This window comes from Phlebotomus papatasi, chromosome 1, assembly GCF_024763615.1.
Source record: "Phlebotomus papatasi isolate M1 chromosome 1, Ppap_2.1, whole genome shotgun sequence".
NCBI classification, from domain to species: Eukaryota; Metazoa; Arthropoda; class Insecta; order Diptera; family Psychodidae; genus Phlebotomus; species Phlebotomus papatasi.
The window spans coordinates 108085048-108103645 of NC_077222.1; the positions used below are offsets into that span (position 1 = coordinate 108085048).

General features: G+C 32.1%; 1 protein-coding gene across 1 annotated transcript; it reads left to right on the forward strand.

Moving 5' to 3' along the window:
* Positions 1-8429: 8429 nt before the first annotated feature.
* Positions 8430-16831, forward strand: LOC129809966 (paired box protein Pax-1). The gene is made up of 2 exons (XM_055860150.1): positions 8430-8523; positions 12875-16831. The coding sequence occupies exons 1-2, from the start codon at positions 8430-8432 to the stop codon at positions 13690-13692; spliced, it is 912 nt and encodes a 303-aa protein (XP_055716125.1). The 3' UTR covers positions 13693-16831.
* Positions 16832-18598: the final 1767 nt, after the last annotated feature.

Here is an 18598-nt window from a genome sequence, read left to right on the forward strand (position 1 = left end):
GTCCATTTATTATTATCATAAATATACTCTAATAATTGAAGATTTTCAATTAACCCTTTAAGTACGAGAAGGTCAGAAAAAATCACTTTTTCTATTTTTTTTAGAAAAAAAACATACCTTTAGATGGCCGTAGGAAAAATTTCATTTTTGGATCACCGGTGACCCAATCGTCCTTAGAGGGTTAAATCACTTAGAGCAAAAGTGGCCTATTTTAATAAGGATATGCATATACGATGGGCCATTTGTGCTCTGAGTGTCTTAGTTTTGAATTAATCCTTTACGGCTTGCAGATGTTTTTCAACTCTCTCACAGTTTTGAATCCAGGATACCTCTAAACCAGTGCACATTGGTTTTGGATAGATAATCTTCTTTTAAACGAAAAATATTTTAATTTCTTTATTTTCGTAGGAAATTTAAGCATCTGTTTTAAACTGTCGCAAACTAGTTCGTACAAAAGTGACGGCGAGATTGAAAAGACACGCTAGTGCTCAAACCAGAATATACGATAACATATCATGAGGATGAGTTGATTTTGCAAAATCGTCTTTATTCCAGAGTTGAACAATGTGAGATTAAATTTTACAGCGCAGCTACAAACTTGGAAATAGGGGAAAGTACTCTTCCTTCGAACGTTCATGCTTTCGAATAATGTGAATTTTCTTTTATTTTTCCTAAGAGACTTACACATTTCTATTAAATATTAGTTAGCTTATCGTGAATTACAGTAGAACCCCGCTATAGCCCGTCGTTCTATAGTCCACAATTTATCGACCGTTGATTTCAAAACACTGATTTTAAGTTAGGTTATGTTTTTAGTACGTGAGATTCAATGTTTTGTCATAATTATTTTAATATTTTTGGCAAACTTTATTGAGTAGTTGTGATAATTGTGATCCATAATGAAGAGAGCGAGGACAAATACCACAATCGCAAAGAAGTTGGAAGCCGTCGAGCAATTTCAATACTAGAAGTTGTTAATAATTTTAAAAAATGACATGGACTATAGTTCGACCCAAGTGTCAAATCTGGAACCAAATATGGCCTATAGCGGGGCTCTACTGTATTGATAATTACGTGTGATAATCATGTATAAGTCTATTAGGGAAGATAAAAGAAAATAACATTATATTCGAAGGCATGAACATTCGAAGGGAGAATACTTTCTCCTACGAAGATTTTCTTAAAAGTTTCGCTCTTAACTCCTCGTTACAAATTTAAAATTTATTTCATGGGTTTATTGAATATTTGCTTGGATCTTAGGTAAAATTTGGAATTCCGGGAAAACTAAATTTAAATGTTAGAACTTTGATAAATCTAATAATGAACAAGTAATTATACAAAATTTTTGCATTTGGAATTGTTTTTAAGTACTTTTTATTCCGTAAGTACTACTGCAAATCGCTGGGATTAGGAAAGTTGTCTGGCAAAATCCGAAAATGGTCAGCTAGGACACATACCATGTTCCCATAAAAAATCCAATAAAATTGTTTAAACGGTACTATATACTACTGCTAATACATCTATGTTTAACTTCACAATACATTTTTTTTTTCCTTTCTAATTACTTTTTAGGTATGATTCTCACATGATCACGCCTATATTAACCTTTTAGGTTCTAAAAAAAGAAAATAACATCTTTAAATTTGGCGGTGTATGTCTTAGCTTGTTAAGGAAGCTTGTAAAGCAGTTTTTCTGTTTATTATTTTTCTCATTTATTGTTCAATAGCGATTATTCCGCCTACTCAATTTATTTTTTTAAGATATGCTATTAATACTTAGGAAAAATTCGTAGATGCATTATATGTATACAATATAAAATTATTAAACGCTAAGATTTCATTGTACGTGTGTCTTAACTAAGCACAATTATAGCTAATTTATTCAAAATTTGCATAACAAAAAAAATTGCGCGGTCAATTTACTTCAACCCTAAATCTTGTTTTTTTTTGTAGGGAAAAATTAAGTAATTCGGAATGATTTCTGATTTAGAATTTTGAGGTTTCCTTATTGTTCAGATAGACAAAGAGAAAAAGAATACCACGAAGAAGAACAAGGCTTAGGGACCTAATAGGCTCAGGCTGATCCTCGAGAATATTTGGCTTGTAAAATTGAACAGTAAAGGATTAGGTAAAGAAAATGTATGCAAAGGATCTCTAAATAGATGATCCTAAGCCCTCAATGTATGACCATTTGGGAAAAATCTTTACTACAAACTTTTATAGGATAAATATTGTATAGGATCTGCCTGAGTCTATTCAGGCTCTCAGGGTCCTTATATACGGTCTACAGACCTAAAGCTTAGCCATATGGCTTAACTGCTCTAATTTCTTGTCAGTCAAAGTTTTTTGGAAAAATTTAACTTAGATTCGGTAAAACAAATAAAATTTATTGTTATTTACGGTTTTGAGAACTTCAGTGAATAGACTAAACCTCAAGTCTGTTTGAAGACCGCTTTAGCACCGAAATAGACTCAGGTTGATTCTCGAAAATATTTGGCCTGTAAAATTTGGCACTAAGGAATTAGGTTAAGGAAATTGATGCAAATGACTTCTAGTCCTAATCGATGATCCTAAGTCTTGATTGTACTGACAAATTTTATTGAAGGATCAGCTTGAATCTATTCAAAGGTATTTCTTCGTGTTTTTTCTTTTGCCAATCCAAAACAGTAAGAAAATCTTTAAATTTCGAATTTGAATGAATCCGAATTACCGGAATTACCCGATTTTACCCTAATGTGATTTAAATTTGATATTCAAAGCTAAATGTGGAATGGTGTTAATATTTAATCAGAGAAAAAAATTATTACTGCGAAATTAATTAAGAAAACACAATTTCTTGTAAGAAAAATCTCTCATTTATGGAAAAAGTAAAATTGATAGTCTTTATCAGGAAATGAAAAATGAATGTTAACACATAAAAAGCTGTATATATTGCTTGATTTTTAATTGATGTTGGGTTAATGAAACTATAAAATGTACTATCAGTTTTCTTCTAAATAAAAGCACAATCGCTATTTAAATTAGCTGACTCGATAGTTTTTGTAGTACGTTTGAATTTGAAGTTTGTATTTTGTACGCTTAATTTCAGATTTAGAGAAATCAAATCACATGAATTTTTAAATGAATTAAAAAAAAAAGTAATATGATAAGATGAATAGCGTCTGTGAATGTTTCAGCTGAGATCAAATTGAGCTGACAGTGGGAAACACAGTGAATTATCATTGAATTGGCACAAATCCCAAATTCCTCATAGCCCTTTGAAAGTCTACACGCGACAACAGAGGTTGAAGATCAACCACAAGACAACAAAATTGTCATTCGTTTTCAATTAACAGACCTCTGATCTTGCGATGGCAAAAGAATTTTCAGTGAATGTCTAAATGGATTTAACAGTCTAATCGTCTCAGTTACTCGCATATAAACTCTAAGTCAAGGAATTCCGGAAGTCACTGTTGATGAAGGTTAAAGACTTATTTATCATTTTCCTTCGACTTCCCCCTTTTAGGGTATTTGTGGTGTTTGCGGAGAATGATTTTCCCAAATAACCGCATAAATAACAAACAACAGCCTAAGAGTCAATGAGGAAAATTCTATTTTTAGTCCAAACATGTGGACTGTGGAGAAAAAAATTTAGATCAATTTCCAGAATAATTAGAATGTTCAAACATGTGCTAAATCATCGATACAATTTGTTCCTCACAGCAACAGCAAAAACATCAATCATAAGTGATTCTTTCACTGGAAACTGTGAAAACACTAAAGCCTCGTGTTCTCTTTGGGACAATTCCATGAAGTAAGATGAATGATTTTCCTCCATGTTCTCATTCATGTTCCCTGTCAGCAGTTGCAGAGTGGAAAATCCTCGTGCACAAGGTGTTCCAACGCCCAATTTTAATGGTAACACATTAATCAGCTTAATTTCACATTAATCAACGCGAAGAGGTTTTTTTCTTGATTTATTTCGGAAGTACTCAATATTTCAACTCCTTCGCAGGATTCACTGTTTTGATACTAATTAGTGGAATATTTTCCCCCTTTTTTTTTCGAAAAAAGTCTCGCTACATTTATCTTTTTGAAAAACTACAGAGAAATCACAGTTAATAAATACTATGCGGCTTTAGTTAGCTAATGATGAATGAAATTGTCATGATATATTTTCGCGCCAAATTACGGAAAATTTATAAAAGAAAATATTTGATATTTTTGCAAGGAACTTTATCAAAATTTGTACGGTAGTGAGCGAGCACATACAATTTTTTTTTATTAATTAGGTATTTAAAATTATACAAGAACCATAAGAGAATGCGCCTAATTCACTACTAGACAAATCGTCGGTTGCATCAACCGTTGTCGTATCCATATATGTCTTGTATCTGCTTTTGGAATTTTATAAAAACGATACAAATGTCGTCTTTCTGCATCAAATTCTGACACAAAAGAAATGCAGATACGACATACAACAACAGTCGATATCAAAACTTATTTTTTCAACTTTTTGTTATTATAAATCTTGTTATTCCAAGCATAGCAAGTAAGGTAAAGTGCTCTCGCTCGACCGGTTCCTCGTCTCGAACGGTAGATTTATTTATTCAATTTATTTATATTTGCTATAATATTTTGCGTATGATCTAACATTAATAGGTCAATTATTCCATGAATAATACGAATCTGTGACAAATTCATAGAAATTGATGAAATTGACCATCAAACATTCAAAAATTGACCCACCGGTCGAATCGAGGAACCCGGTCGAGTGAGGATACTTTACCTTATACTAAATTTCCGTTTTGGACAAATTTGACTTTTTTGGAAAGGTATTAAAATTATCTATAATTTTTCGAAACATTTCTAGTCTTATAAGGTTGCTGTAATAAACTTTCTTAGGCCATTTATGCACTGGTAAAAATAAGAGGATCAAATTGATCAAAAATTTGATCCATACTTTACAAAAGGATCAAATTTGGATTAATTTGATTCTTTTATTTTTACTAGTGTAAGCTTAATTTACATGAAAATAAAATAATGCTTTCACGTTCACTGAATGAGTACTACAGATAAAAAAAAACATTTTAAGTTTTAAGTAATGAGAGAAACAATATTTGCAGATAATGCTTAATTCAGAAATCCCTGAATATCTTTTAAAATAATCGAACTTATTCCTTCAAATTAAAAATAATTGTAAAAAGATTTGAAAATTGTTTGAATTTTCAATTTAGGGCGAGTGGGGCTATTTTAAAAAGCTAATGTAACAGTGCTATCACACTAGGGTTTTTTCAATTTCAAACTAATATTTGACCCACCAAAACATGTTTTAACATGCTAAAATAGCATGAATGTGGTAGCTCAATTAAATTTGAATTCAGCAAATTAAAATGTTAAAATTGCTCATTAATTTCAATTTTATTGCAGTTAAACAGGCAGCCTTTTTAATCAAATTATTCTTATTAAATTTATTCACTCGTAATTAATTATTATTTGTGGCCAAAAAAATAAAATAAGTACAGTGATTAGTGACACGAGTGAAGCTTCAGTATCGGGAGTAATTTGCTGAATTTCTCCAAAGCAATTTGAAGGAAATTATTGTGCCAAGAAATCGCAGTTAGGATGACTTCATACGGATTTTCAACAAGACTGTATGAGAATCTCTTCATTAGCCCCCCTACAACCCTTTTTTCTGGCTTTAGGGATTTTTTTGTATAAGAGATAAGTGACTTTTAAGACATTTTAAGTACTATCACACATTTACCGGAGTCATTCTCAATCAAAAATCTCGCAGTACTATTTAAAATTGAGCAAATTTCTTGCAAAATGTGTCCTGGCTATGAGAATTTTCAAATAAATTCTAGGAATCCTATAATTCTCAATTGGCTCAATTGAATTTTAAATTTAAATTGTGAAATTCCTATTGTTATAGCACCGTAATGTCATTTAAATAAACAAAACAATTATGAATTTAAATTAAATTATGGCTAGGTCTAGTTCACTTAAGAAATATGCAAAAAATAGCGTTTTCAATGTAGCCCCATATCCCTCCCAATTGATCATTTTCCTTGTCAGTTTCTGGTTTGTAGCAGTCTTCTTATTTTTTATCTTTCCAAAATAGTCATAATTACAAGCTTTATCAGATTTTCTGGGGCCTTTTTGAAAAAAAAACGTAATTTTTGATGGATAGGATTTATCAAAGTAGATTCATCTGAAATCTTTTTCCTTGCTAGCTTATGAGATAAACTCGTTAGCACTAAACCTACCATGACCCGGTCAAATTGACCGGTTTAAAATTAACACATATTTAAATGATACAATGTCCCTATCAAACTTTACGAATTCCTTAAAATATGCATGTAATATATTTTCAGTTTTTAAATTTCAATTTTTTGCTCTTTTCCAAGATAAATTTGTTGAGTATCCTATCATACCGCGATTTGTCATATGACCGAAAAACTACTAAAAACGGGCGGTAGGTTTAGTGTTATACTAGTTCTTGAACAAAGAATTTTTGAAGAAGAAATTATATTTGATTTTTTTATTAAAAAAAATACCATCTTCTATGTATTTCACACCATGTTTCGTCCTTTAAAATGAGTTGTGATCAAGGCAATATAAAATGCTTCGTTCAAGGACTAGTTCAACTCGTCAGCTAAAAGAAAATAATTTATTTTTAAATTTTATATAAATCTACTTTGATAAAACTTTTCAACCAAAAACTATGTTTTTGTTTTTCAAAAAAGGCCTCCGAAAATATGGTTCAAATGTGGTTACTTTTATATGCATAAGAGCTTGATATAAATATATTTTTGTTATTATGTTGAAAAACAATTTAAAAAAATGCTATTTTTTAGTCTTCTTGACCTATATAACCCCTTAAGAAATATTTCAAATAATTTATATCATTTTTTTTAATATGGTTTCATTATGTATAAATGATACCTGATACCTTCTGATCTCTCAAAAATCAAAACTTTCATTCTGATCAATATCCAACTTCAAGAAATGCTAGGAGTTAGAAAAAAATAAATTTATTATTCTATTTATCTATTTTTCTAGTACTACCTGTGCCATTTAAGAGAATGTTTACATTTTACGTCATAAATTTAAATTTGGCATCTTTAATTGTGGAACATTTCTGTTTTTATATATAAAAGTGATCAACATAATTTACTAAATTTAGAGAGGGCGGGAAGAACCTGATTTCTATCTATCTTACGACAATAATTCACTAAAACGACCATGCTCAACAGCTTAATGCGGCGGGATTAAAATTAATCAAGATGCCAGTGAGTCTGTTTGGGGATTCAGTTCACCGACTAAATTAATTATTTTGGCTCGTGTCGCAATGGTCGAGAAATTGAAGAAGATTTCTGGCAATCTCCTGAGCCATTCTGACAAAAATGTTTTGATAATTTTGTCAGGAAATTTTCGCGCGTGAGGTGAAAAGTATCAAAACACTCTGATAGAAAGAATTCTCGTCAAATTTCTTACTTGTGCTGAAAAACGACATTTTTCCTGCTGAGCGAAAATAGGCGCACAACTTTAATAAATTTTCTCTGACTTTTCGCTTTTCATGCTGCCACCAAAAAACAAAAGAACAAAAGGCAAGAACAAATTAGTTTATCATAGTCGCAACATGTACAATTTGTAAGCATCCAGACAACGCTGAAGAAAAGAAATAAATAAAAGTCGCGGGAAAAAAAGGCAAGCAAAAACGTGCAGATGGCAAAATTTTCTGGAGCAATCGCATAGCAAAAATATCCTTTTTCTCATTTTATTTTTTTTTGTTGATCGTTTTTCTTGGTGCAACGCACAGATGAATTGTGAAAGAACAGAAAGATGTGACAAAATGGTTGTTAATATAGAGTTTTATTGCTTATTTTTTCTTTGGCACAAATCACGAATAAAAAGAAATTCGCGATGGGCGGTACACTCAAACGAGTGAGACAAAAATTGCTTCTAAAGATCTTTATATTTTATCTACTTTTCGGCGTAAAATGCCATTATTATTGTTCTTTCGGTGATCATTGATCTTCCCGCCAAAAAAAAAATTGAGCATAATGATGTGGGGGACCACCAAAAGGGTTTTCTTGCAAAGGAATTAGTTCAACAGAGGTACTTAGACATTTTACAGCAGTTTAATTGGATGAAAATAGAGGAAGAGTAGAAAGATTTCTCTCAATGGATTTACTTTTTTCTCATTAACTTTCTCTCCTTGTGCCCTCTGCCACCGAAGAAGCGATAGAATAGTAAATTATTTAATTATAGAGAGCGTGTGTAGTAGGGAAATTCCTTCAGGAGTCAATCCACGGACCGTTAAATGTGACTTATGACTCTTGGAGTTCAACTTCAAAGATTCCCGCTTCGCATTTCAATCATTCCACTCCTTTTCATCGTTTTCCCATATTTTTCCCGCCAACCCTCGTTTTGGTATTGAAGGAAATGCCATTGATCCTCAACGGATCACCCTTCTGCCGAGCTCTCACTCATCATCCTCAAACTGATCTCCTTCCGCCAGCCCTAGTTCTTCAAATTGGTGCAAAAATGAATGGATCTTTTTGCATCTTTCATTGCTCGAAGTCAAAGAGAAAGTCTTTGTATTTTGATCATTTTATTTTGAATTTTATAAATAGGGGAGACCAGGGCAGAATTAGACAACAAATGAAATTTTGCTTTACCTATGATTTGTGAAAAGAGAAAGAAGAAGTCAAGTCATTAAAAGTATTGATTTCAGTGTATCAATGACCCCTCACAAATTGGGTTGTTAAGGATTAATCATGTGTGCCTTTAGTAAGCAACGAAAGTAATCAGTGATCGATCAGTAATCATTTCAAGGCATAGGGGAAATTGCCCATTCTTTGCACAGTCCCAAACTTTATATTGACTAAACTTTTCCTATGTTTTTCAATAAATATGACTTATCGCACCCATAGTTTGAAAACTAGGGAAAAGTTTCTTGTTTTTAAAATATATTGCGGAGTCATATTTATTGTGAAACATAGAAAAAAATAGTCATTATGAAGCTTGGAACCGTACAAAGTATGGGCACTTTCCCCTACCTTGCAATGTTAAAATAATTTTGGCTTCTTATGGCGCTGGCACACCTTTTCAATTGAATGAATTTCATTCGAATAAAATTTTACCTCTTACTCTTTCAAACTGAAATCAGATATAGCTGTCTCTCTCTGTCAAATTAAAATTAAAATTGAAAATGAAAATGAAATTTTAATTTTCATTTGACTGAAAGAGACGAATATATCTTATTTCAGTTTGAAAGAGTAAGAGCTAAAATTTCAACCGATTGAAATTCACTCAATTGAAAAGGTGTGCCAGCACCATTAACTTTTCTTTTGCCACTATTTCAGTCTGTTTTTAAGTGATATAAAAATTTAAGATTTGGAATTTGAAATTTGATTTTTACTGACGGTTTTTAATAAAAAAAAACTACCCAATGTGCTGCTGACTTTAAGCAAGGTTCTCGGGTATTTAAGGCCCCAGTAAAAGCCGTCGTCTTTAACTTAATTTTCTGTATTTTTTCTATGTAAATTTTTACTTAAAAGAAATGTGAAACGTTTTGTTTACTATATTAACATTATGACTGAAAATAAATTGTTTTGAGAAAAGGGAGAGCGTGCATGTTGGAGATCTAGGGAATCTGAGACGCGGTGGATTATTCTTTAAAATTTAAATATTTCGACAAAAACACTAATCGAGATATTTCAATAAAATCTAGTGAGTGTACTAAGCGCTTTACAAAATTTCAAGATAATTTTCTGAGTTTTGGAAATAATGACTTAAAGTCAAAATATAAAACGTGTTTCAAACATGCCATAGTTCTCCCCTATAATATTTTCAAAAAAAGTCTTTCATGTATCAAATAAATTCAAGCTCGAAAAAAATATTTCCAGATTTTTTTAAAGTACAGATTATCAAAATTTTGACTCTACCTACAGTCTTGATGAAGTTAAACAAACACTTATCATCCCAAACCGTGGTACAATAGAGTTTGGGATAAGGGATTAGATCTTCTTTGCTTAAATTTCCTTTAGATGATCTTTCACCGCCAAATTTTAAGGATTAAATATTCCCAAGGATTATTTTCAGTCTCTGTGTGGCTTTATTAAACCTGTACAAAATTTGTTGAATTTCTTGAGACGCTATTCAAGAAATTAACTTCCAGTTATTCCATTTCGGCAAAACTTTCAAGCGATTTAATGTTTTATTCTAAAAAGAAATTCATATTTTAAATTAAGTTAAAAATATTGAAAACTTAAAATTTACTAATTTTTATTTCGGCCTCAATATTTTTAATATTTTAATACTAATATTTTTGAGTTTATTCCTTCAATTTTGAAAAAAACGCTTAAAGTTTTAAATTAAGTATTTAGTGCCAAATTCAAGGTTAACAAATTAATGTTAACCCTAGGGTTAAAGGCCAATGGACGCTTTATCTACTCCCGTTTTACGTAGAAATATTCTTCATTTAAAAGTTCGAAAAGTTCTCCCGAGGAGCTTTGAAGTTAAGGAGTTACGTGGGTCAACATACATGAAAACAGCATATTTTTTCTATTTTTTTAACATAATTAAAATTTAATTTAATTCAAGCTATTAAGAATAAAAAAGTACAGAATTTAAACTATATTTTCGGAATTTTTCATCTAAAAATTTTGATAATTCAGCCCCTATGGCATTATTTTCAGAGATTTTTTTCAAAAAAAAAAAAACATACTGTTCGGTAGGCAAGATTTCTCGGAGTAGGTTGATCTGAAATCTAAAAGCCATGTAACTCTCTGTTCACAGGAGAGATAAATTAGTCCTTGAATAAAGGATTTTTGGAAAAAATGAAATTTTAATTTTTGAGAGAATTTCGGACTTCAGAATATCATAAGAAAAATATAATTTTTGTCATATTTTACACCACATTTTGTCTTGTTGAATAATGTATAGTCCAGAGGTGTGCAAGAACCGTTGAAACCGAATAAACGTCAAAATAAGTTTGCTCAGATAGCGTTTTGACCATTGACGAACAAGCTTTATTTGAAGTTTTTTCGGTTTTAAACGGTTCTTGCACACTTCTGGTATAGTCCTAGATGTATCTTATGTGTACTATTTGCATGAAACAATAAATATTATTATTATTATTATATTATTATAACTTGTTATCAATTACACATAAAATCCTTCATTCAAGGACTAGTTTAACTCATCACTCACTCATCCAGCTACCAGGAAATATTTGTGTTTCTGGAAAATCTTTTCCACTGAAAAGTAAACTTTTTTCAAAAAAAACAAAATCCAAAATCAGTTATCAATTGCTGAATTTTTAAAATTTTTAAATGAAAATAACAGAAAGTATAGCTTAAATGTTGTACTTTTATATGCATTTTTATTATTTTATTTTTTTTATTATGGCGAAAGAAATAGAGAAAATATTCTGTTGTTTAATCTTCTTCATCCACATAACCCATTTAAAAAATATTAAAGGAGAATTTAATATTTTAATTTCAGCTTTGTTATTTTAAAGTTTTTTTCATCTTAGCTTAAAGGCTTTAAGGAATCCGATACTTTAAAATTAAAGAGCTTCATCGGAAAATACAAATTATTCTTTAAATGCCGATTATAAATTTTAGATTTAAGACTTTATTTTAAAATTGAGGAGTATATTAAAACAAATTATTTAGCATTTTTTTTAAACTTATTACTCTGAAAAAAGCTTGTTCAACGGATGAAATGGATCTTGTTAAAATTTTGTCAAAAGGATGTTATTTACCAATTTGACAAAACTTTTTCTTGAATATACACAAAATATCCTTTTTGAAAAACTTTTGACGCTTTTGATGATATTCAGTTGGCCGCTGGGGTTTTGCTTAAAAAAATTGGAAGTATAAAAAATAAATAAAATCAATTATGAATTTGAGAATTTAAAAACTCGCCCTTTTTGAGCTTAAATATTTACTACATAGCAAATAGCTAGAGACTTGCAAAAAATATTCTAGATTCATTTAACCTTCTACTTTACAATTATGTACAGACATAAGAAAAAAATAACTTTAGGTAGTCAGGAAAAATTATTTTCTTTATGAGACACCGGTGTTCCAATCGTCCTTAAAGGGTTAAAGACCAAACGGCTGAAGATCCATGTTTTATCTTAAAATTTTTTTTTCGATTTCTTTTTAAATGGGCGAGTGTATGGTAAGGTTTCGAATTCCGGACACCACGAAATTCCGGACAAACCAATTTGAAAGTTCGTCCTTTAATACTAGTAAAAATTTAATATTTATACATTTTTAACGTGTTTTGTAGTTTATTTCATTAAATTTTTATGAATTTTTAGGAGAATTGTCTGTACTCTAAAATTATTCATCCGTTTAAGAGATCCGTATTCAATCCTTATTAATTCCTTTTTTTATTTCAAAACACCTTTAAGGAGCATATTTCTTGGCAGATTTGGACAAGATGTCCGTTCAAATTGACAGTGAACCGGTAATTACCATTTTCGATTACCAAAATCGGTCCATTCGAGCACTCTGCCAATTCTCCTGTGCCATTGTTTTCAGCTCGAGCTCCACTATTTCCTCATGTTTGTTATTTATTTATTTCTCCGGGGGAAGAGTCACATTTCAGTCCACCAGTAATTCTCTATTTATGGATTTAGCAGTGATTTGAGGATCATTTTCCGCATCTGAGATTCAAACAATGTTTCCCATTTGAAATAAAACACTTTTTCATTCATAAATTTGCAACTCTTTGTGCTGCGTGAATTGAGATCAATTGAGTTAACTTTGTTGCAGAGATTGGACTTGAAAATGTGTTACTGGAGCAACATTTCCAGAACCAAATGTTCTGCATTTGCAATAAAAATTTTCTTATGCCTTTTTGCCTTGCAGACAATCAAGGACAGCAGTATGGAGAGGTGAATCAGTTGGGGGGTGTCTTTGTGAATGGTCGTCCATTGCCAAATGGTACTCGGATGAGAATTGTTGAACTGGCCAGGTTGGGAATCCGACCGTGTGATATTTCGCGCCAATTGCGCGTGAGCCATGGATGTGTGTCGAAGATTTTGGCACGTTACCATGAGACAGGATCTATCCTCCCAGGAGCCATTGGGGGCTCCAAGCCACGGGTAACAACACCAAAAGTCGTCAATTACATTCGGGAGCTGAAGCAGAAGGATCCGGGCATCTTTGCATGGGAGATCCGCGATAGATTGCTGTCTGAAGGGGTCTGTGACAAGAACAATGTGCCCAGTGTCAGTTCAATTTCCAGGATTCTCAGGAATAAATTGGGCAATCTGACGGCTCATCATGCTGGAACTGCTACAGGGTCACCAGCTCATCATCCGCACCTCTACAACTCCATCTACCCATCGTATGCTGCCTACGGGGGCGCCACACTGAAAGGGGGCGGTGGAGCGCCTGTCTGTGGCAGTCCGTCGCCCCCACAGCCCGCCACAGCCCTGCGTGCGGGTCACTGTTGGCCCTCCTCACACTCAGTCACCGACATCCTGGCTGGTGTTCATCATCAAGCTGCTGTGGCTGCTCTCAGGACGGCAGGACCATGTGCAGGAGGACCTCTGACCACTGTGCCGTCACCCACGAGTCTGGGCACCACCCACATGACTGACCACAACAGTCAGAGCTACAACTACTACATGTACATCCAGAACAGCGGGGTCCATCAGTCTGTGGACTGCAAATACGTGTGAGCCCTTCCGGGGCCTTGCACGCAGAGGTACTCGAGTGAGAAAAGTGACTTGGCAGTGAAAAATGGTTAAAACTTAAAACGCAAATAGAGTGCCGGGATGTTCAGTGTACAGACAAGGAGGAATGAGAGGAAATGCAGAATTGCAGGGTGACTCGTGTGATTTAATTCTTTAATTAATGATCTCAACTAGAACTTTTTTAATTCTTTTTTTTAATTTTTGTTTTTTTACCTATTTCCTTTCTAAACTTCTTTCTGGAAAAGAAATCATGCAATCTAATGCCTAACGCACAATAACTTTTGTTTTGTAAACATGTTTTTGATATTTCAATGAGAGTGAATGAGATCTAGATCTAGTCATCTCGCTCATTCTCATAGAAAATTTTGAAAACATGTTTACAAACAAAAATTATTGTGCGCTGGTCATAAATCAAACTTAAACAAAAGTACATAAAGAAAAAAGCTTCAGCGGTATTTACAACTAATAAGCTTTTTATCATGGAAGATACTAAAAGAAATACTGCAGTATTTGGACAGATAAAATATGAATGGTATTTTCTACAGAATTAAGAAATTGTTTAATTTTTTTAATGAATGAAAAATAATATAGAAAATATGGTAAATAATTAAAGTTTTTAACTTTCGGCCAAGAATTATACAGGGAGTTCCGCTTTGAAAGAAATTCCAGTGACGCAGAAAAATTGCATACCTACAGGAGAGGTCCTTGAAATAAGTTACGGAAACGCCATGATGTAGGGTAGAGTCAGTACTTTTCGCCAAGCTTATTTGGCCTCCTTAAGTGTAAAATTTTTGTCAGACTAAAATGAATTATTGTATAACGATACTTTGAATCAACACCTATCTAAATATCTAGGATACTTTTCGAGAATTTTAGTGAATCTCATTGAAAAATTTGTATTTCCACCAATTGTTCTTGTTTCAGTACTTTTCGCCACTTATTTTAAAATGAATTTTAAATATTTAAGAGACGTGATAACCCATGAAAATAGTAGAATAGAGCATAGTATGAGTGTAGAAGTACCATTTATTATTAAATTCTTTAAATTAGTTGTTTTATCTTAGGTGTCCAAAAAGTGCTTACATGGCGAAAAGGGCTGACTCTACCCTATGCAAAAAAGTTTTGGGAGCCAATTTTTCAGCCTATTTTCAGCGCAAACGGTTAATAAGAAATGCATTTCAAATTTACCGCGTGAAAAAAATTGCACACGTTCAGGGGCATTTCAAAAATGATTTTATAAAGAATCTCCCATTAGTAGGCAATTCATATCAAATTCTTTCAATCCGTTTTCACTTAAGCCGGAACTCCCTGTATCTTTGTCAAAAATATTTGAAAATCTTATATAAACAAATATTAAGCATTTCAGATTTTTTAACTGCTCTACGAAAGAGCTTTTGTTCTAAAAGGATATAAGAAGACTAAAAACTGAAAATTAACTTATCTTGGCCTTTGCCTTGAAAACTGCATCAAATTGGGAAGTATTTTAGGAAAAACTGACAATAAAAATTTCAATTATGACCAGCATCGCCCCCGGAACACCTTTTAAATCAAGAAAAAATCACGAAATCAAAATTCACCTCCTTTTCTCTTTCAAAAGTTTGACTTACTTATGTCTATCCTACTCTGTGGCGCGCAAAATTAGATTAAACTAAATTAAATTTGTTGTGACGTTCAAAAGAAGAAGATGAATAGTGAGAAAGAGTAAGATAGACATATACAAAATGTGTAAGAAAAAAAGGGAAGCGAATTTTGATTTCATGAAATTTTCCTGATGGAAAAGGTGTGGCAAAATCATAAAAAATACTTTTAGTAAGTGAAATTGCAAGTGCAGCCAGAAAAAGTTCAATCTGGTCAGTTATTTATTCAAAATCAGCAGTAGAAATAGTCAATAAAAAAGATTGACTTTCTTTAGTAGAAAGACAAATGGAAATGATTTTTTAAATGGAAATGATGCAATTTAGCTACGTAACCGGAGTACGGAGCTAAGTGATTTCTAACAAGAGTCCGGTTTTTTTTTAATATGAGAAATTAGCCCTATTTCAAAGCTGCTCCACTTCTCCCTATTAATATTAATTTAAAAAAATATTTCATCATATTGAAAAATTGTCAGTGGTAAATATTGGGTAAAAAAAACAACTGTTATGAAATATTCTCTTCAATTTTATCTGGATATTTCTTTATCACAGGAACTACCTTAATTGTTAAAATTACACAAAAAGTTGTAAAATTATGTTAGTTGTGGCTAATTTAGATTAATTTTTTTTTCTAAAATTGTCAATACCAGAATAGAAAGAAAAAAGGATAGAAGAAGAAAGTACTTACGAAAACCTTTTTTGTGAGATTTTATTCAATTTAGTTTAACTGCTAGCGCCACTTGCGGAAGAAAACAGCGCCTCCATGCGGAAGAAAAGTTTCCGTAGTAACAGAAAAAAGGCATTTAAATTGTGTTAACACGGAAAGCGTAGATAGAAAATAAAATTAAAAAGGAGATCATTCTGTAGCAAATACCAAGTAAAGTCTTCTTTTGAAAATTACTTAGATTAATGAAGATTTTTTCTTCATGGACTATTTTAGTTCAAATTCAATTCAATTCAACTGCTGCAAGAAACTGCTGCTCCTTTTTTTAATCCAGAAATATTAGTTGTGAAATTCCGTTCTGCATGCTAAATAACAAATTTTGGCAATTTCAACAAAATCATTCGGAAGTGCTTCTTCACAGCCAATAAATTCCTCTTCAAACTGAACCTCTCGAAGCCAAATTCCAGAATTGAAAATAAACCAACATTGAGTCACCCTGCAATAAAGTGCTTTGAGTATTTGAGGGAGATGAAAAAGAAAAGGCAATTTCTCAGAGAGCAACTCCGTATACGATAATTTTAGCCAAATCTCTAGGGCGATAACGAAAAGAAATTTCCCGCTTATCTCGCTGCAATTCTTTATAATTTTAGTGCGCTACTGTAGAATAATGAAAAAAATGATACAAAGGTTCTTATTAAGGATTTTTTTCTAGTGTTTAAGAGCAAACTTTCACAAGAAAAGCAATTTGTGTAATGTAAAGAATAGAAGTGTAATTTAATGGTTTTATTTAATTAAAGACATCGAAAGCCAAGAAAGTGTCAGAGGAGAACGTCTTTATTATTGCCTCGCTGCCTGGTCAAATTTCAAAAGGAATCCACACCCAAGTTGACGAAGGAAAGGATCTCTGCCACTGTAAAATGACCAGGAACATGTGTTGAGAGATCCATGCGGGAATTCGACACGGATATTGGCATTTCAGTCTTCTCTGGCAGTTGTGAACACACACCGAGATTTTTCACTTCGATGTGCATGAGAGATTTGGAAGACATAAATATTATTTCCTGGAGAGAGATACACAAAGATATTCTCAAGGGGTACTGGTTTCTTATCAACAAAAGACAATGAACTCTTATCACATTCTTGATGACTGATAAATTTTATTGTGGGACAACCAATGGCCGAAATCAATTACCTTTCATTTCGCAATTAATCAATCAAATTGAGATCGATTTCGTCGATTTCTTTATTGTTTCATTTTCAAAATTGTGTCTACGAATAAAATCTTCTAGCTTTAAAAAATTGTTCTAACTTGATTTTTGAGTGTTGCTTAGAAGGAAAATTCTTAAAATTTACAAATAGTTAAATATTAACTTGTGATCTAGGGGAAAGTGCCCATGCTTTGCACTGTCCCAAGCTTTAAAATGCCTAACTTTTTCTTATGTTCTGAATAAATGTGACTCCGCGATATATTAAAAAAAAACAGGACACTTTCTCCTAGTTTTTAAAATATTGGTGCGAGCAACAAATCATATTTATTGAAAAACACAGGAAAAATTTAGTCATTTTATAGCTTGGGACCGTGCAAGGACACTTTCCCCTAAATTCCATGCACAATATTGCAAGAAAAATGAAATTTCATGCAAAAATTGATTCCTCTTTAAGTAAATCAGTAAGGTTAATGAGAATATATTGTAGGTAAGTAAAAATTTTGAAAATATTAATATTAAATTCGAAATGATCAATTGGTGGGGGAAAGTGCCCATGCTTGATACCATTGAAAGCTTCGTAAGGACAATTTTTTATGTTTCGCAATATATATGTGACTCTTCGCAACCATATTTTAAAAACTGTGAGAAAGTGGCTAGTTTTTAAAATATATTGCGGAGTCACGTTTATTGAGAAACATAGGAAAAATTTAGTCATTACGAAGCTTCCAATGGTATCAAGCATGGGCATTTCCCCCTATTAATATTCTATTTTCATCAATATAATAACACAAAATAGCACAAAAAACCGATTTACTTCACATTTCAGGGCCTTCAAGGGCAATTCTATTTATTAAAATACTCAGATATATTTTAAAAACTTTTTTTAGTTTCTCAACCTCCAAAAAAATCACTAAATATCTTTGACACAGATTTTCTTTGGAAATCAGGTATTGATACTTATACGGGTTTCAGACTGCAGGTTTAGCCCAGTCCCGAAGGTCCCGAAATCCTCAATAACCAACACTCTTAGTAATACTCAAATTCAAATTCTAATGTTTAATCCAGTTCTGACTAACAAGAGCTTCGAAAAATTAAGCTACAGGGCTAAACCTTAAGTCTGAAGCCCGTATAAGACGATAGTATAAGTGACGGCGTAAATCTCTCATATAAAAAATATTGTATTGCATTCTTATAAGATGCAATACGTCTATTTTAAAAATATGTTTATCTTTTAACTGAATTTTTCAAAAAAAAAATTGTTTTCTACAGTTAATAGGGGTTCAGAAAATCTAAAATTTCGGAATATCTTCATAACAAACCTCTTAAGGTAAAACTGAATTCGGAAAGTAAACATAAAATTTTCTTATCAACTTAAGCAAAAATCG